At 29.3% G+C, this 20389-nt stretch overlaps 6 protein-coding genes across 6 annotated transcripts; 3 read left to right on the top strand and 3 right to left on the bottom strand.

Annotated features, from left to right (window-relative positions):
- Positions 1-1432: 1432 nt before the first annotated feature.
- GO595_001661 (small GTP-binding protein) lies at positions 1433-2044 on the bottom strand (the record flags this gene model as incomplete). Its single annotated transcript, XM_067914484.1, has 1 exon — positions 1433-2044. One exon carries the CDS (start codon positions 2042-2044, stop codon positions 1433-1435), a length of 612 nt encoding a protein of 203 aa, XP_067778237.1.
- Positions 2045-5899: 3855 nt separating this feature from the next.
- GO595_001660 (uncharacterized protein) lies at positions 5900-8554 on the top strand (the record flags this gene model as incomplete). Its single annotated transcript, XM_067914483.1, has 1 exon — positions 5900-8554. One exon carries the CDS (start codon positions 5900-5902, stop codon positions 8552-8554), a length of 2655 nt encoding a protein of 884 aa, XP_067778236.1.
- Positions 8555-11086: 2532 nt separating this feature from the next.
- GO595_001659 (60S ribosomal protein L19) lies at positions 11087-11623 on the bottom strand (the record flags this gene model as incomplete). The annotated part of the gene is made up of 1 exon (XM_067914482.1): positions 11087-11623. One exon carries the CDS (start codon positions 11621-11623, stop codon positions 11087-11089), a length of 537 nt encoding a protein of 178 aa, XP_067778235.1.
- A 1767-nt stretch (positions 11624-13390) lies between these two features.
- GO595_001658 (uncharacterized protein) lies at positions 13391-13921 on the top strand (the record flags this gene model as incomplete). Its single annotated transcript, XM_067914481.1, has 1 exon — positions 13391-13921. One exon carries the CDS (start codon positions 13391-13393, stop codon positions 13919-13921), a length of 531 nt encoding a protein of 176 aa, XP_067778234.1.
- A 340-nt stretch (positions 13922-14261) lies between these two features.
- GO595_001657 (MIZ zinc finger family protein) lies at positions 14262-15164 on the top strand (the record flags this gene model as incomplete). Its single annotated transcript, XM_067914479.1, has 1 exon — positions 14262-15164. The coding sequence occupies one exon, from the start codon at positions 14262-14264 to the stop codon at positions 15162-15164; it is 903 nt and encodes a 300-aa protein (XP_067778233.1).
- Positions 15165-16467: 1303 nt separating this feature from the next.
- On the bottom strand, positions 16468-16854 carry GO595_001656 (40S ribosomal protein S17-B; the record flags this gene model as incomplete). Its single annotated transcript, XM_067914478.1, has 1 exon — positions 16468-16854. The coding sequence occupies one exon, from the start codon at positions 16852-16854 to the stop codon at positions 16468-16470; it is 387 nt and encodes a 128-aa protein (XP_067778232.1).
- Between the last annotated feature and the right edge of the window lie 3535 nt (positions 16855-20389).

The following is a 20389-nucleotide window of genomic DNA, read 5'->3' as shown; positions in this document are numbered from 1 at the left end:
ATTTTTGTTAAAGCTGCACTTGATATAGGTTATAACTCATTTTCATGTGAAATAATGAAAAAGACTTTAAACGAATCACAATGTGTCGAATTATTAATTCAACAATTTTGCGTGAAATTACTCGAAATTCCAGAAGATGAAAAACAAATTATTAAAATATTAAGTTTTGTCGGTTTCGTTTTACAATTCGATAATGAAATTCCTTTGGTACATTTGTTCCAACTTTTATCTTCTTTGTTAATTCTTGGATTTTCTCGAAAATTATTTTTAAACATTTCGAAACTTTTTATTCCTGAAATCCAAAAATTCGAAACATTAAAATGTTTTATGGAATCAAAACAATTACAAAAATTTGATGAAATATTAAACATAGCATTTAATCGAATTAAACCTGGAGTTGTTTTGATAAATGACGCTAATAATGTTTTTGATAATTGTATAAATGCAATGTTACAAAATGATGTATCAATGTTAGTTTATGTTATGAACTTTTTAATGTCAACTTGTGAATTAAATAAAGGTAAAATTTCATCAGGAATTGCTGGATTCTGTGGCGAAGTATTACTTCGAATACCAAAACTTAATGATGATTCAGGTATTTTTAATTTATATTTCCAAACATTGTTATCGTTTGGTCATCTTTTCGGCGTTTTGACTTCACTTTGTTGCGTAAACGGTCTGGTGAAATTCATCCAAAGAAGCGATGTCACTTTTGTATCGGTGGAGCAACCTTTACATACACGAATATTACAAACTCTTTTTAAGATGTGTCAATGTAAGTCGAATGAGTTATTCGATGCAATATCTATTTGTTTACATAATTTTTGTTACAAGTTTTCAGATAATATTAATAAGAACATTAATCAATTTTTATTTGGAATTGTTGTAGAGTTATGTAACAAAAGTAATTTTGATAATGATATTAATCTAATAAATGTATTGGATGATGTTATACGTTCGAAAGCAGATGAGTTTAAGACGAAATATTATATTGTTTATAAGTTAATCGAATTACATCAAAATCCAAAAATTGTCGAAAAGTTGACAAAATATGATTTTGATATCTACCAAGAAAGTATACAAAATGATGTATCCATTGTACTCGGTATTTTCTTCGAGTCAATGAATGTTTGGATGATTACTGCTGCAATCAGATTTGTTGGTAATATGAACCAAAGTCAAGCTTTGAATTATATCGAAAGGATAATTGATTTCGTATCTGACCAACATGATGAAATTGCAATAGCAGCTACAAAAGTCATTGGGTTATTGTTTGAACAAGAGAAAAAATAAAATAATTTGTTTTGAATAGTTTATATGTATCGGTACATAATAAAAACCAATATTTTAAGATAGTTATGTTATTTATGCGTGAACAAACGAACAATTTATTGTTACAATAAGTACTTAATGTAGGAATTACATTACGTAATTATTTGCAACATGAAGATTTCTCTTCTGTTTCTTTTATTTCCACAAGTTTGGGTTGTTCTGGTTGATGTGCTTGCTCTTGAGCTGCTTGTTCGGCAATTCTTTTGAATAATTCAATTATAATTTCTGGTTGTTGAGTAGTGGTTTCTATAAATGTGGCACCAATTCTTTGAGCGCATTCATAACCATCCTGATTTGAAATTTTTCTGTTCTCTTCTAAATCGGTTTTATTTCCAATGAGATACAATTTTGGCATTTTTTCGAATTCTGAATGTATTCCATCAACCCACTGATCAACAGAACGGAATGATTCAATGCTGTCAATCGCATAAACAACAATTGCAACGTTCATATCATGATAATACATTGGAGCTAAAGAACGATATCTTTCTTGTCCTGCAGTGTCCCATATGTTTAACTTGATTTGAGTGTCACCAAAGGTATATTTGTTCACAACAAAACACGCACCAACTGTTGGATTTGGTTTACTTCCAACTTCTCCAGTGTTTGCGATGTTAATTATACAAGTCTTTCCAACAGCAGAATCACCAATTACAACAACTTTAATGGATCTAGCTTTGTTGCGCCTGTTTTCATCTGTGGCAGCTCTCATTTGAGAAGTTATTGTGTTCAAAATAAACCGGTCAACTCAATTCAATTATACATACAAAAAGTTTGTTTTTTTTGAGATGGGCCACGCGCCTGAATTTGATGTGTTGAGTTTTTATGCGATAAAATTTCATTTTTTGATATCCATAAATCCTTATCTAACTTGATTTGTATGGGATTCCCTACACAAAGGTTGAGTCAGTAAGAAGGAGTGTAAAGAAACCACAACATGTGGAACCCATAAAACGTTGTTTGGAATTAAATTTGATCAGACTAAAATTATATATCTAATCATATTCCCAAGACCTAATTGCCCATAACTATTCGTTCGTCCCAAAACCAAAGATTTGGAATTCTTAGCCTTACATAGCACAGGCTGTGCTATGGTATAATCAGCTCCAAAACTGATGGAAATTATCATATAATTCAATGCACATGTGCACTGATGAATATTCCACATAAAGATCTTCAACATCAAGCTTATATAACCATAAACTCATAATATAAGATGACATGTATGAAAAATTATCAAACAAATAAAATTATTTCTAAAAAATCATCGATTTTAAATAATTTCTAAAAATAGCATATGCTTCTATAGAAATAAATAAAGATAGTTTCAAAATTTCCATAATTTTTCCAAGAAATCTATATTCGCTTGGAATCATCTATTTTAATTCCTTCTTGTTCAAGAAGTAAATTAACTATTTCTGTATGACCATTTCTAGATGCTGAAATAAGTGCTGTATCAAATAATATAAATAATTTCCAAATATTATTTTGAAATCCAAAATTATTAAAATAAATTTTAAATAAAACAAATAAATATCTTTAGCATTAATATCAATTCCTTTTTTTTCACGAAGTAATTTAACTATTTCTGTATGACCTTTTTCAGTTGCTTTCATAAGTGCTGTTCTAAATAATATAAATAATTTCCAAATATTATTTTGAAATATTAAATTATTCAAATAAATTTTAAATAAAACAAATAAATATCTTTAGCATTAATACCAATTCCTTCTTGTTCAAGAAGTAATTTAACTATTTCTATTCTACCATTATCAGATGCTAATATAAGTGCTGTTTTAAATAATTTAAATAATTTCCAAATATTATTTTAAAATTCTAAATTATTAAAATAAACATAAAATAAAACAAATAAATATCTAAAGCATTAATGTCAATTCCTTCTTGTTCAAGAAGTAAATTAACTATTTCTGTATGACCATTTGAAGATGCAAACATAAGTGCTGTATCAAATAATATAAATAATTTCCAAATATTATTTTGAAATCCAAAATTCTTAAAATAAATTCTAAATAAAATACATAAATATTTTTTTTCGTTAATATCAATTCCTTCTTGTTCAAGAAGTAATTTAACTATTTCTGTATGACCTTTTGAAGATGCAATTATAAGTGCTGTTTTAAATAATCAAAATAATTTCCAAATATTATTGTGATACATCAAACAAATACAATAAACAATGAATAATACAAATAAAAATTTTGTTCATTGATATTTATGTTTCCTTTTTGAAGTAAGAGTTTGACAATATCAAGATATCGATTTAAAGAAGCTAAAATAAGTGCTGTATTAAATATTTTTGACAATTTCTAAATTCAATTTCGAAACAATAAATTATTAAATTAAATGTTGATATTAAGAAATAAATATTTTTAGCATTAATATCAATTCCTTCTTGTTCAATAAGTAATTTAACTACTTCTGTATGGCCATATTCAGATGCATATATAATTGCTGTATTAAAAAAAAATTGAACAATTTCCAAATATTTTTTTAAAATATCTAATTAAAAAAACAAAAATAATACAAAATAATTGAATATTTCTAGTATTAATATTAGATCCCCCTTGTTCAATAAGTAATTTTAAAACATCATTATTCCCATTTTTAGAAGCTGTCATTAGTGCGATATCAAAAATTAGAAATAATTTCCAAATATTAATAAAAAATATAAAATCATTGAAAAAAACTTTATTTAAAACAAATTAATGTTTTTAAGATTGACATCAATTTTATCTTGTTTAAGAAGTATTTTTATGATTTCACTATTCCCATTTTCAGAAGCTCTAATAAGTGCTGTGCAAAATATTTATATTATATTCCAAATATAATCTTAAATCGTCAAATTCAAAAAACAGATTTTAAAAGTAATAAAAAAAATATCTTTTTCATTAATATTAATAACTTTTTGTTTAATAATATATTTTACTAGTTCTATGTTATCAGAACAAGAAGAAAATATCAAAATATCTTTTGGAATGCGATTATTATCAATCAAATGCTTAACGAGATAAAAATTCCCAATTTTTGCTGCTTCATTTATAATAAAATTATCAATTTTATCTTCTTTTTCTATAAATGAAAAAATTTCATAATTTTCACTTTTAACACAAATATTAATTAATTTATTATAATCTTTTTGCCCAAATTCATTTGTGAAATGTATATTATTCATTAATTGTGAATGATTTTCATCTTGATAATCTTTATCATAGATATATTTAAAGATATCATTTCGATGAAATTGAATTGCAATTTCAAATAAATCGTCAAATGATGCTTGATTTTGTCCACATAAATAAATGATCTCTAAGTTTCCACCTGCAATTGCATATTTACCAATGTCATTTACGTTTGCACCATTCATAAATAAATATTTAAAACATTTTTCTGCTGAAAAAAATGCTGCAAAACCAATTAATGAAACATTTTCTTTATTAATAAACGAATATCTTTCATAAAGTGATGGTTCAATTGTTTGATTAAAATCAAAATCATTTTGTGATGATATTTCTTGAAGTTTTTCTATTTCATCATTTCGAATTATTTTCGCAAGTTCATTTGGATTAACTCCTTCTTTAACATATTTCTTATGAAGTTCCCAATCATTTTTTGAAAGTTGAGAATAACTATGATAAAATTTTTCAAAGAATGGATCATTTTTATTAATGTTTTTATTCTTTGATTCTGTTTTATAATGAGCAAAATATTTAGATTGAATATTGACTGTAACATTTTTGCTAATTAAATTTTCCATAATCATTCTTTCTATAAGAAAATATGCTTCTTGTGTTTCAATTTTAGAAACATATTTACCAAAAATATCAATTGCTTTATAATTGTTATTACTTATTTCGTCTTCTTTTGATTTAATTGTTTTTAGAAATTGAAAATATAAATCGTATTCATTCCTTAAAGAAGAAAATGCTGTATATGATAATATACAAATAGCAATATTAAATGAATATGCAAAATTAGAATCAAATAAATTCATTGCTTGATGAATTGATATATTAAAATTTTCTTCATTTAAATTGAAAATTATTTGTTCAAGTTCAGTTAAAAAATGCATTATGGTGAATCCACCTTTAGAACTCTCTATTTTACTTTCTAAAAAATCTGTCTGTGATGTCCCAAATTTTGTTTCACACATATAAAAATGAATTTATTTAAATATCTTACAATAGCGACCGTTAATTACAACTTTTTCACCAATATAACGATTATTTTCCACTTGAATTGATCTTTTTCAACCTCACCCCAAACAGCCACTTGAGATTAATCTTTATGTCTATATGTCCAATATACCAATGAACATAACCGGATTATACTTAATTTGTCGTTTTTTATGTAGATATTATTTGAACAATTTATTTTGCCGGGCTTTTTAACGTACAATGAATAAAGAAACGATAAAGCGTTTTTGAATTGATAACTTCCGAAATTATTTCAAAACGGACAACCGCCATTTGAGTTGTCAAATGACATCGCCAATTATTTCAATAACCGTCATTTTTCACAGCACGAGGCCGGTAAAAAGTGTCACAATATGTTTTTTGGTCTTTTGACTCTTGCATCTTCCCTTATTGATGCCTACACAATGGGAAAGGAGGTCACAGACTTAATTCGTTTCCAACACCAGAGTGGTGGTTTTTATGACACTGATCGTGAAGCAAATGCACGTGATACATACCGTGCTGTTTGGATTGCCGCTACCTATGGTGCCTTCCCATATATTGAAGCTAAAACTTGCTTCCGTTGGATCCAAACCCTTCATAACCGTGATGGAGGTGCAGCTCTTACTCCAGGATCTAAATCCTCAATTTATGGAACTTATCTCTACTTCATCATGTGCACAATGATTGCTCCAGAATCAATTGATATCCAACGTATCACTGAATTCCTTCATTCTAACTATGATATGGTTTCAGGTTTATTCAAGGATACACCAGAATCACAACCATCAATTGAAGCAACATACTATGCTTACCAACTTCTTTCAAGGTTCCATGATTCTGATACCACTTGGCTCAACACATTTGCCACAAAGAATTTCATTACAGATCTCCTTGTTGAAGATCATTTTGAAATCGAAGGTGTTTCTCCAATCAAAGCTCAACTTTATGCTGGTTCCATTGCTAAGTTCATTTCTCTTTCCATTCCATATCATCGCATTTCCGAATATGTCATTTCCAAGTTAAATGCACAAATCAAAGAAGGAAAACTTGACAACGAAGAAGCAGCTGCAGGTGCTCGCTTCCTTTACTTCCTTGGTGGAGAAGCATTCCCAATTTCACTTGTCCATGCAGTTAAGATGAGTGGCTCATTAGCTGATTTATACTATGCCAATGTCATTCTTTCAGCCTCTGGTGAAATTTCCAAATTCTTTGAAATCAAAGTATTATGTGGATCAGTCGAAGGCAACATGTTTGATATTGAAAAGGAAGGAGTTAAAGTACAACAAGTTATCCATCCAGTCATTGCAGTTACCTCACTTGGCAGATTTGTCAATCCATTAATGAGAGTCAATGTCACAACACTTTTAGGTGATGAAGCTCCATACACCGAAACATTACAAATCGACTATAAGACAGGTCTTTACAATGCCCAACGTTTTGCATCTGTTAACAAACTTGGCCAAATGGGAATTGATGTTGTTGCATGGTTCACAACAGAGATGAGCATTCCACTTGTCATCACCAAATCTGTCCGTGCACATGTTTCATTACCAGTTGATGTCTCATGCGAAGCATATCTCCAAGCAGATGAGATCATCCCAGTTGGTGGCGTAGTTTCACCCGGAGTTAACTTCAATGTTAAAATCGAAGGCAAATTTGATGAATCAATTGAAGTTCAACCAACAACAGCAGTCACATTCCAAATCACCGATTCCGCCGGCGCAATTTTATATCATAAGAATGAAGACTTCAAGACACAACTTGAGTTTACATACCAATTACCATCATTAGCTATACCAATTGGTAACTTAAAGGCGATTATTGAAATTGGTGATAAAGTTAATGGCATTCACACACGTAAAGAATTCTCTTATAAAGTCGAAGGTACAATGTCCGCAATTAACATCGAATTGCCAACAGATCTTAAATTAAGCGATGTCCTTAAGGTTAAGATGACACCAGCATTAGAGATTGGACAAGAATATGTACCATTCCAAAATGAAGAAATCATTAAAGGAGAATTAATTGATGCATCAGGCGAAGCATTTTATCCACAGACATCATCCGAAACACAACAATATAAGATGCGCATTAAAGTTGGAGATTCAGTCATTAAAACTATTGACGGTGATGTTAAAGTTGATAAAGAAAAGAAATTATATGTCGAATTCGAAAGTAATGTTGACGAGAACTTAGATATCGCAACCGGATTCACAGTTGACTTCTTATTTGACTCAGAATCAAATGAACCAATTTTATTACAACAAGAGAAGGAATGCTTCATCAAAGTAAGCACAACAATCATTGCTGAAGGCGATAAAATTAGCACTGATAACTTGAAATACGGCGACAAGCTTAAGTTACAATTTGTTCTTAAAGACAAAGATAGTGATAAAGTACTCACATCAACATACGCATATCCAGTCATTGTCATCATAAATCCAGAGACTAAGAACGTGTTACTTGAGAAGAAGGCCAAATTAATTGACGACAAGTATAACGCTAAGATCCAAATCACCGGCGCTATTCCATCAGGTGAAATAACCATTGCGATAATGATACGTAAAGGCAAAGAACTCGTTCCAGTGAACACTGAGTCCGGTTTATACCAATCGAAAGTCAAAGTCATCGGCAGCATCGACATCAAGTCCAAAGTCATCGAATCCGCAAAATATTTAATCGTTGACTACAACATAATTGTGGACAACAAGAAGTTGCCAAGCGGCGCATTGAAGGCAAACATCTACGACAAGCAGGGCGACTTAGTAGACGTCGTTCCACTCACGCAGAAGAAGAAGGGAAGTCGTTTGAGTTACACCACCGAGGGACTCAACGGCGCATGCGGAATCGAACTGAGAAGAATCGGAGAGGATGACAACGAGAAGCCAATCTACACACAGAGAGTAGTCATCGAAAAGTCAATCAGCGAATTGATTAAGAAGTTACCAATCGAAGGAATCGCAACGATTTTGGCATTCGTCTTATTCGCTTGGAGTATCAAACTCAGAGAGCACATCAAAGCCTAAACACAACACAATTAACTACTTTTGTTTTAATGATTGAGTGCAGCACACACGTGCGAATGAGTGCGTTCGAATCGCTGAACAAATTTGTTCTGAAGTGCATTAGGATTAACTGGGCTTTATCTGACTGATTTACGTACCATTGTTTCGCTAGGTTAATACGAACCTATTGTTGGGTTTCTTGCGGCCAAAAGGGATGTTGTCGCTCACCACAAATTTGTGGGGTTTATATAAAAAGTCCTTTAGATAATTCTTCAGAGTAACCGTTTATAAGTATAACGAGAGACCGTTTGTTAACTTTACTCATGAGGAAAAATATAGGAATGTTCCAAATATATAAAATATAAATTTTATTTTGAATATTTACATAAAAAAAATTCAATTTTGACAAATTTCGGAATTGGATCACATTTCTTTATAAATACTCTATGTGTACTGACAAGTTAATGCTCAGTGAATGAGAACACAAAAAATAATTTGAAAAAGGATGATAAAAAAGTGCTTTTTTTCTATGGTTTTTAATCGTATTTATTTAAGGTAATGGGGAATGGCGCAAGCAAAAATCAAACGAAAACAAGTATTAATCAATCATTTCAAATAAATGTAACACTACCAATTCATTATTTTGTACCTGAATTCAATAAAGATTTGGAATCTCTTGAAGAAATTATTTTTGATTTAGATGAAAATAACATTACAGAATCTGTTAATTCATCCATAAATTTATTAGCCTTTGGAGATATTTCATCTTACTCAAATTCAATTCTCATTAAATTGGTATGTTCAGCAATTCTTTCACAGATGAAAGATTTAAGCATATATTTAAATTATATGAAACAAATTGAAACCAAAGGAAATTGTTATGAATTAATTACTACATTTATAGATTTTTTTCTAAATTTTGATTCATATGAATCAAATTTCATATTAGAAAGAATGATTGATATGAATTTAATTTCATCAGAATCTGTTAAAGACAAACATCTATTTTACTTTGTACACCATTTTCCAAATAGTTCAATAAATCTATATAATCCTTTTGATGGAAATTATGAAGAATTTTTAAATAATGATTTTGCGCTTCATAAGCAATATGTTAAAGAAGGACATAATCCAAATGAACTTGCGAAAATAATTCGAAATGATGAAATAGAAAAACTTCAAGAAATATCATCACAAACAAATTTTGATTTTAATCAAACAATTAAACCATCACTTTATGAAAGATATTCATTTATTAATCATAAAAATGTTACATTAATTGATTATGCAGCATTTTTTTCTTCAGTTAAATGTTTTAAATATTTTCTTATGAATGGGTCTAAATTAGATAAAACAGGTAAATATGCAGTTGCAGGTGGAAATGAAGAAATTATTCATTTATGTGAACAAAACCATTCATCATTTGAAGGTGCATATGAAGCAGCAATTAAATTTCATCGAAATGATATCTTTAAATATCTTTATGAAAATAATGTTATTAATTTTTCTGCAAATACAATTATTATGAGTTGTTTAAGTGATAAATTCATTAATCATAAAATTTTTAACTTTTTATTTGTTCAAGAAGGATTTGATATTAATGCTAAAGATATTTATTTGTTTTATTTAAAATATTTTTTAATAATTTTATATTTCAAAATAATATTCGGAAATTATTTAAATTATTTTATACAGCACTTATGAAAGCATCTTTATTTGGTCATACAGAAATAGTTAAATTACTTCTTGAACAAAAAGGAATTGACATTAATGCTAAAGATATTTATTTGTTTTATTTTGGATTTATTTTAATAATTTTATTATATATCAAAATAATATTTGGAAATTATTCAAATTATTTGATACAGCACTAATTTATGCATCTTCAAATGGTTATACAGAAATAGTTAAATTACTTCTTGAACAAGAAGGAATTGATATTAATGCTAAAGGTATTTATTTGTTTTATTTTGGATTTATTTTAATAATTTAATATTTCAAAATAATATTTGGAAATTATTCAAATTATTTAGAACAGCACTTATTTGGGCATCTTGGAAAGGTCATACAGAAATAGTTGAATTACTTCAAGAAACAAAAAGAATTTTAAAATTAAAAAGAAATCTATAAGAGGGAAAGTTGGTTGGCCCAATTTAAATTTATTCTCTTTGAAATAATCTTTTTTGCGAACTTGGTGCTACAGGCTTTACTACATCTTAGATTCTTCCGTACTTATCTTTCATTCAAATATGTGCTTCACTGGCAGCTTGCTCCACTGTGAGAGAACATGTTCACAATCAATATCCAGAGCTGTTCGCACAGCCCATTGTTCATTAAAATATCTATTGCTTTCTTCCAACTTTAAAAAAATTATATCAATTTTTTAAAAATATTTTTTAATATGATAATTTATTTGGTTTTTTGAGTACTTTACATCAAAATTGAATAATTTCGAATCTGGCTCGTCTACAACAGTAAAATTAATTTGGCCAATTATTCCAATTATTGGAATGAAAATGCTATTTCGAAGAAAATATAAAGTAAAATTATGATTTACTTAGCAGCAGCGGCCTTCTTTTCTCTCATTCTTCGGCTACGTGCGCGACGAGCAGCAATTTGTTGTTGAAGATTCTTTTCACGTTCGTTTTCAACTTTAAGTGTATGAATGTGTTCCATTAAAACACGTTTGTTACGGAATTCATTACCTTTGGCTTTAAGATAGAGTTTTCTATAAAGATGTGAATCGATTTCTTTCTTCTGTTTGAAATCTCTGAGTGTGCGACGGAGTACACGGATACGGCGGATCCATTGCCATTTTGAATTAAGACGAGCATTACGTGTACCACGGCGCTTACCATAACCCCTATGACGACCAAGACGCTTTGCAAGAACACGCTTTGTGTGGCGAGCACTTGAGTGCATAGCTACTGGGCGACGAACAATGATACCATCTCCAACAAGTTTTCTGATTTGTTGGCGGGAGTTAGCCATTGCGATTGTTGAAATTTCTGTTTCATCCATCCAAACGCGACCAACACCGCAGTTAAGAACTGATGCTGCAAGACGCTTCTGAAGTTTAAGACTTGACATAGTTCAAAAAGGGTCGCTCTTGGCCCGTCAAAACCGTTCAGGGGCACCCCAAAATATCTGTAAACCACTCAAAAATTATTCATGGAACCAAATGAAGAAAAAAGAAAAGTTCCCATTATTAAACGAGATAAACTGACTGAAATTAGGCGATTAAGTCTACTAAACGAGGATATGGATTACAATGTCTTTGATAAAAATTATTATTCTCAGTTTCATCAAGAAATAATTTCAAATTCATCAGAAAGGCAATCAACAGCTCTTCTTGACCTTCGTTTAAATATTGAAAAACAAACTAATTCTGTGTTATTTGGAGAAACATCATTTTATGTTTTTAATGATCTTTCTTCTCTATTTTCAAACCCAAACACAGAGAAATATATTAAAGTTTATGTCCTTAATCTCGTACATCTAATATGTGAAAAAAGTCCAAAATTTGTTTCTAATTTTTCTGATAAATTATTATATTCTTACATTTTTGAAGAATTAAAAAAACTTGAGAAAGGTGTAAGCATTGAAGCAGCTCTTCCAGTGCTAATGCAGTTTCTTGAAAATTCGCCAATTGCATTTACATATTTGTCAACAAATAATTTTCTTCAATTTCTTCTTTTTCTCATTCAAAAGACTACGGAATTCACAGAACTTAGAATATTGATTCAAACATTGAATAGTTTTGTTTCCTCAGTTTATTTTATAATGTCAAGAAATGAAGATCTTGTTTCTATAACTAATATTCTTCTTAACTTTTTGCTTTCAGATCCATTCCAAAGTGATGCAGAAATAGTTCACTATTCTCTTTGTGTTCTCTCATTTGAAGTCTTCAAATTTCCAAATTATCCACATATTGAAATTATTTTCAACTCCAATATTTCGCAGATTGTTCTGCAACGGCTAAATGAATCTCATCCATTTGTCTCGCTTGCCATCACCGAATTTCTTTCTAATGCGACATATTCATCCAACGAAATTTGTTCACAAATTTTTGAATGCAATTTCATCGGTGAAATTTCACATTTTTTATTAGATGAAAACGCATTTAACTCTTGTGGAAAATTCGGTCTACGAACGATATATAATGTGCTTGTTCAAGTTCATCAAATAGGTTCATTTGATACGTCTTTCCTTCAATTAAATGATTTTGATGAGTTTAATATCGTTTTGAATTATGGCTTAGACAATGGAAGCTTTTGTGTAATTCAACAAATTATTATATTACTTTCTTTGATTTTAACTGATTTTCATAATGAAAGTGTTATTGAGTATATATTGAGATTTAATTTTTTCGGTAAAGTTAATGACTTACTCGAAAGTAACTCATCGAAGCAACTTGCTTTTAGCATTCTGAAAATTTTCGATATAATTCACTCTGTTTTGCAAAGGGACCCAGAAAAAGGAACAGAAATTAAAGAAATAATTGTACAAGAAGAGCTTGTCGAAGCATTTCTCTCATTCGCTGAAAATTGCACTGATGAAACCTTGAAACAAAAAGCAATTTTTCTTGGGGAGTGGATGAAAAACGAGATTTCATGAAATTTTTTGTTTGTAAATTTTTTTTTATATATTTAAATTTTTAAGAAATATTAGTTCTGTTTCGAATATTCTTTCACATCTCATTTTAATTGTGTGTTGCAACGATAAATGAAAACCTGAATCAGCCAAAATTAATTTTCAATTTAAATTGATCGTAAATTAGCCATTTTCATTCCCAAATAAACTACTCAAATGCTAACTTTTACGCTAATTTTTGAGGGGGTTTGTCTAATTGTTCGGATGAACTTCTATGACGTGTACACGACTCTATCCTACAACCCGGACATGGAGCGACCATTAAATCAAATATGCGAATACCTTGGATGCAGAAATACACTTGAAGAACTTAAGCAAGCACTTTTTAAAAAGCCAAGCAGAGCACAATTTGGCGGAGCTTTTCCTTTCGATGAAGAAACAGGAAGAATTTACGATGCTCTTTGGAAGGCAGCTGATGCAGAAAATTACTCAACAGCAACAAAAATTGGAAGATGGATTATGAAAACAATTTGTCCTCCAGCAGATGACGAAGGAATGGGTGCATATCATATGAAGCCTAGAAGTAATTATGAGTCAAGAGAACCTGAGGAAGTACCACAACAACAATATGAACCAACTCCTAAATCAGAAACAAACTACGAAACACCTTTACATAATGATAACGATAAGTGGGAAATTGAAGATGATGCTGATGATATTATTGTTGTTGATGCAAAACCAAAACCATCAAAAAACACTGTTACAAAACGAACAACAAACAAAAAAGGAGACTAAACTTGCTATAAATTACTAGAATTGTTTTTTAAAATTATATTCTGGAAAATGAGGAGAAAAAATATTATTAAAATTAATTTAACTTTTTTTCTTTTGTCTTTGAAATTATCAAAGAATGCGTTCATAATGTGATGGTTGGATAAAATGATTAAGACTTTAATACTCTTATTAAAGTTCTTGAACTTTTAGCAACATGTATTGGAGCACCCCCAAGTTCTTCGTTGTTTCTCATTGAAAATATTAATAATAACCGAAATTTCAATGCAAAATTTGAACGTTGAGAGATTTGCTATCGTCTAATGTATAGCACACAATTCCCTAACGTTCAAACTCGCTGGGAATGTCTTTTCCTGAGCCTATCCACATTCCTTTGTCCAATGATCATAGTGGAAAGAAGCAAACTCAGCTAAGAACTGTTCGGCTTTCAATGCCTATTGATCTTCCTCAACGATTCTCTCCTTCATCTCCTATTCCAACAAATGTTGGATCACCACAGGCTGATAATCGGCAATTTCGTCCAATGTCACCACAAGCTACATTAGAAAAACCAAAAGATCCATCTCGTGGTCAATTAATTACATTAACAGCACCATCAATTTTCTATTCTTTTGATCCATCAGCTGAGCCTTCATTTAAATTTGACATCCTTGTTTCTAACAATGCCATTCCATTTTTTGTTCAGCCTCCTATCAACCTTAAAAAACCTCGATTTTTACTATATCCTATTTGTTTAACTCCAGTTTCGACATCACCTATCAGATTCTCATTAAACAGAAATACAATTCTCCATTGGGCGACTGATTCAAGGCCGATTGATGTTACATCATTATTAATGTCATTCGGACAACAAAATTGGCTCATTGTTGAAACAGGAAATCATCCTGTTCCTTTCAGCATTGTTGGTATTTGGGCTTCATATCGCACATTTGATGAAATTGCAGATGAAATTAAAACTCGCGGTACATTCTTTTTTAATGATTACACTTCTTTATGTCCATTAACTGGAATGCAGATCGAAATTCCAGCTCGTGGAGTCAACTGCAACCACGCAAATTGTTTTGATCTTCTCCCATACTTAACACAGGCACAGGCCCTTACCTCTTGGATTTGCCCTATTTGTGGATGCCCGTTGCCATATACAGATCTAAGAGTTGGAGAACGACCAGAATTCCAATATGATGTGATTTCTAATAACACAGAGGCTGAACAAGATTGGAGCAGCTTTATGACAGATGACTTCTGATCAAAATTTAATTAATAAAATATGAAGAATAGGTTATGAAATAATATTTTTTAGTGAATTTAATAGTAAAATATTTCTTTGCTTGTTAAAGTTTCCAGCTTATCAGACTGGGTGCAAGGTCTGTTATTTGTAAAACAAATAATTTGAGATGAAATTTAAAGAAGTTTAAAAAACTATTGTCATTTGCTTAATTATATTAACTGAGCTATTTTTGCACATCGAAATAATATCTATTTTCCACAAAAGCGGCAGTAGAGGGATAAGAAAAACTCCCAATCGTTTTTTAAATCGTATTAGAAGAAAACTTTTTGAGGAAAAATTGTAGGTTTGTCATAAATCCTATTCAAATTCAACACTTTCAAACACACATGTGCATTGCTGAATTTTTTTAACGGTTTCATGACAATGTCTGATTCTTGGGGTGATAACACAGATTTAAATGTTATTGTTGCTTCACCACCTCAAGGTCACGATCCAAATCTTATATGCAATCCAGAACTTCAAGAATTTATCTATGAGATAAATAAAAGAAAAAATATTTTCAGCAAATTGAAAAATAAAGACATAACAAACAAAAAAGAAAAAGAAAAAACACAAAAGAAGACTGTAAAACGAAAAGAACCCCGAAAAAAGATAAATCCACCTCCCTTTATTCCAATACAAAAACCAGAACCAGAAAAAATAATACAAACTCCAGGTTGGATAATTGTTCAGGAGAGTAACCACCAAATAACAAATGCAAATACACTTCAATTCAATCAAATACAAATTCATGCACGTCTTGAATTCTGTGAAAATCACATCATAAATGGACTTGCCCCAGAGTATGGGCACCCTGGTTATGTTGTGGAAATGGAATCCAAGTGTGGGCCAGATCTTATTTTAAATGACATAGAAGCTGAGAAATTCAATCGCTATCAATGCCAAAAACCAACTCCATACTTAGTTCCTGCTTTTTGGGAATCACGATGTTGGGACACTCCTTCAAAAATAATGTCACTAAATGATAGTGAATCTTTAAAGAAACAAATACTGAATTCAATGTATCCAAAGCCACCTACAAAAACATGTTCCTCGGGTGCCATACGTAAAAAACCGGCCCCCTCAAAGAAAACGAAAGAGAAAAAACGTTGCACTTCATCAACGAGAATTCGTTTGTCGAACGTTTATTTCTTAACGGACGAAAGCGCAGATGAAACAGATTTAGAAGAAGAATTCTAAATTGCCAAATAATTTTTTTTGGAATAAATGTTTTGGACGAATTTTTTTTTTCTTTTTTGTTATTTGCAAATTGTTTGTTTATTTACTTACGACGACGATTATTTTCCCTAACTATAACACCTTCCATTTTATCAAGACCAATGGCATCAAGCATAGCTTTAGTGTCAGCATCAACAGAGATTGTTGGTTGTAGGTCAAGTTGAGAAACTTTTGGCATCCAATTATCACGTTTCTCACGTTCTTCTTCTTGAAGTTTGAATGAAATGCCACGAACAGGTCCGCGTTCAAGACGACGCATTAAATGTGTTACATAACCTGCAATCTTATTCCTCATTCTTTTGGATGGAATTGTTGCGACTTCATCACAAACACGTTTGTTATCTTGAAAATCGAAGCTGAGTTGGCCGTAGAATCTTTCAATAATAAGGCGTGAAGCTCTCTTTGTTGTTTTTGTTCGAATACGTCCCATGAGGAAAGGCCAGACAAAGATAGTCAAATTTTATTGTTCTTTATGTTTTACCAAGAAGAAAAATTTCATAGAGAACAACAATATTTTATGACTCTCATTATTTAGGTGTAAATAATGAATCTGGTAACTTTTTAAAATATAATGAAAATAATAAAATTTCCAAATAATCAATTCAAAATCTGTTCAGATTTTTTGTGTAGAATCATTTTCCAATTTTTTAGACTTACTTAATAAGATGCTTTGCGATATATATAGAATAAACATCTCCAAAGAAAGAAGCGGTAATTTTGGAAAAAAATAAACGGCTTGGTATTTTTGTTAACAAAAATTGAGGCAAAATTTTTACGATTCAAAAAGTTTGATTTGAAAGGTATTCAACAAACTTTTTCAGAAGATTGTAAAGTTTCCTCACCTGCCCAATTCTGCTTGAATGAATTTTCATACTCCATTATACAAAGTTCTTTCCTTATTTACTGAAGATAGAAATAAGTATGAGCAAAGCAGTTATGATGAGAAAGGGTCACCATTTTTATTTCCTCAAATTGATAAAAACCAAATAATTCAATGTGAATCAAAATTCAATAATAGCACGCCATTATCTGCTTCCCTAGAACCAATTTCATCGCTTTTTCGATTTAATTCATCTCTTTTCAACATAAAATCAGATGAAAATCATTTAAGCGCAATTTATTTCAATTTTATTGCATGGGTTTCAGACCCTCACTTTGTAAGAATAGAAAATCCATCAGAATCTTTTATCCAACTTATTCATGCAATTATTGATTCAAATAAATTAATTCCAGAGCCAATTTTAAAATTTTTAATTTCCGAAAGCATTAACCGTTTCCTCCATGGTGGATTACGTTTTCTTCCTTCGTTGATTTCAGAAATTTTTGATAAAGTTAATTATCCAGAATTATTTTATGAAGTTGTTAAAATCCTTAAACACTCACTTTTTATGAATGATGAAGAATTGTACAGTTATATTACTGGATTTATTGTTTTTCAATTTGTTGAAAATCCTAATTTTTCACACAATGATCCACAAGAAATTATTAAAGCAATATTACCAAATTTCGAAAATCTTGAACCAAATTCTATAAAACTCATATGTGCATTATCATCACTTCATATTCATAATGAATCACTTCAAACAATATTTTTTAGAATTCCAATTCTTCTTATCAAAAAATTCCTTAATTCAAATAGAAAACGTCTTCCAACCGTCAACGATACGGAAATTTCAAAGAACGATGAAATCCAAGAAACAGATGAAGTTCTATTTCAAATTGAAGAAAAAGACACAATGCCTGATGGGCTAACACCATTAAATCTTACAGAATTTGAGAGTTCACAAACTTTTAGTAATTATTTTAATGAAGATGAAATGAAATTACTTAAATTAATATCATCCGGAATGTTAAATACAATTACAAATTATATCGAATTATTTACGAATAGTTTTATTCAATGTTTCCAAAACGAAGAATATAATTTTCCAATTGTTTATATGATATTTCAATATATTATAATTCAATCTAAACGAATTGATTCAAATAATAAAGACATTTTTAATATATTAACATCACAAATAATATTTCAACCAGGAATCTCATCGTTTAATAAATGTGAAAACTTTCAACTAATTCGATTTTTACGGAAAACTTCAATTGATATTATTATAGACGCAAATCCTAAATATTTAAATGAATTATTAAATAAATATAAAACGCATCCATTTTTATTTTCGGATATTATTGGATGTATTCATTCTAAGTTAAATGATTTTGATCCAATTGTTTTAGTTGAAGAACAATCGATATCTATAGTTGTTAGAGTACTTGCAGTACTTGATTTCTTAGTTTTAAATTTAGAATCGAAAAATATTGTACAAAATGCTCGAAGTACAATTTTAATATATTTATTTGCTTTATTAGAAAATCAATCGACAGCATTACAATGTTTTTCATCTTCATCATTTACAAGTTGTTTTCTTTCAAGAATTTTCGAGCCATCTTTACAATCACCAATCATTACATGTGTAAAACAATTTTTAATGAATAACAATGGTTCGAATGTTACACAAACTATACAATTCATTCGAGGAATATTTGATGTATGTAATAAAGGTTCATTTAAAGATTTACCTTTACGATTATTAGAATGTTTTAATGATGCAATTACACATAATCCAAAATTATCATTTTATTGTTCATCTTTAATTCCTACATTTATAAATTATAATATACATTTTTGTTCGAAACAATTTTTTTTACAAGTTTTGACATTTTTTTCACATTTATCATCGAATAATCAAGGATTTAATTTATCATTAACGAATGTATATCAATTACATTCAACTATAAAGAATATTGGTGTCGATGAAGAAACTTTATCTTGTTTAATAGGAATTATAGCAGGAAGTCGAACTATTCATTCATCTTCTATGTTTTTTATACATGTTCCTTCATTAATTTTATTATTATTAAGTGTAATTGAAAGTGAAGAAAACTCAAAAAAATATTTAAATTTATTTTATGATTTATGTAATTATTCGATTTATAATTGTATTCAATGTCATGAAAGTTATTTTGATGTATTATTACTGAAGATAATACAAAATTTTAATAACAAATTTTCTTATCATGGATTTACTTTTAACTTAAAATTTACTGAAGATTATGTAATAAATCGAATTATTCCATTAATATTCTTAATTTCACAATATATTTCTTCACCACCAATAATATCAAATATGATATCAATTATTTATCCACAAAATAATAATGAAAAATTCTCAGAAGAATTATTAAAATCATTTGCGAATTCTTCTTTTATAAAATCGAGAAATCCTCATCAAATTACTTTATTAAATTATAAAGATAGAAAAGTTATTATTAAAGGATTAAAACTTGAACAACTTAAAAATGGTATTACTATTTATTTTTATCTAAAAATTGATTCATTTTATGCTCAAATTATTAATGGCCAATGTGAAATGTTTAATATTTATGATGAAAAAGATAATGGAATTCGTTTTTATATTCAAGGAGGCTCAATTTTATCCGAAATTAATGTCGATGATACTTGTGCTAGTGCACCTTTAGTTATCGATTTTCCTAATTGTGAATGGGTTCCAATCTTAATTACAATTGAAAACATACCAAATAAAAAACCTTTGTTATCATTTTCTTATTCAGGAAAACCTTCAATAAATTTTCCTTTAGATTTATTTCCTTTTTTAACTGAAAATTTGAAAATTATTTTCGGTGGAAAAGAAAATAAAAAAGATAATTTTTATGCAGAAGTTGGCGACTTATATATATTCGAAGGGATTTTAACTAATATTGAAATCCGTAATTTCGAAAATTCTGTTTCTGATATTAATCCTCTATTAGATTTAAGAAATAAAAAAGGTAAATTACAATTTTCATTTAAACAACAATTTCCTTTATATTTAAATATTTTCGATATATTTTCATTAAAGAAATCAATGAAATTATTAATTCCATTTTTTACTATTTTTGATCAATTA

This window comes from Histomonas meleagridis (assembly GCF_020186115.1).
Source record: "Histomonas meleagridis strain 2922-C6/04-10x chromosome Unknown contig_146, whole genome shotgun sequence".
Taxonomy (NCBI): domain Eukaryota; phylum Parabasalia; order Tritrichomonadida; family Dientamoebidae; genus Histomonas; species Histomonas meleagridis.
Note: the sequence above shows the minus strand (reverse complement) of the source record. Positions and strands in the feature narration are given on the sequence as shown.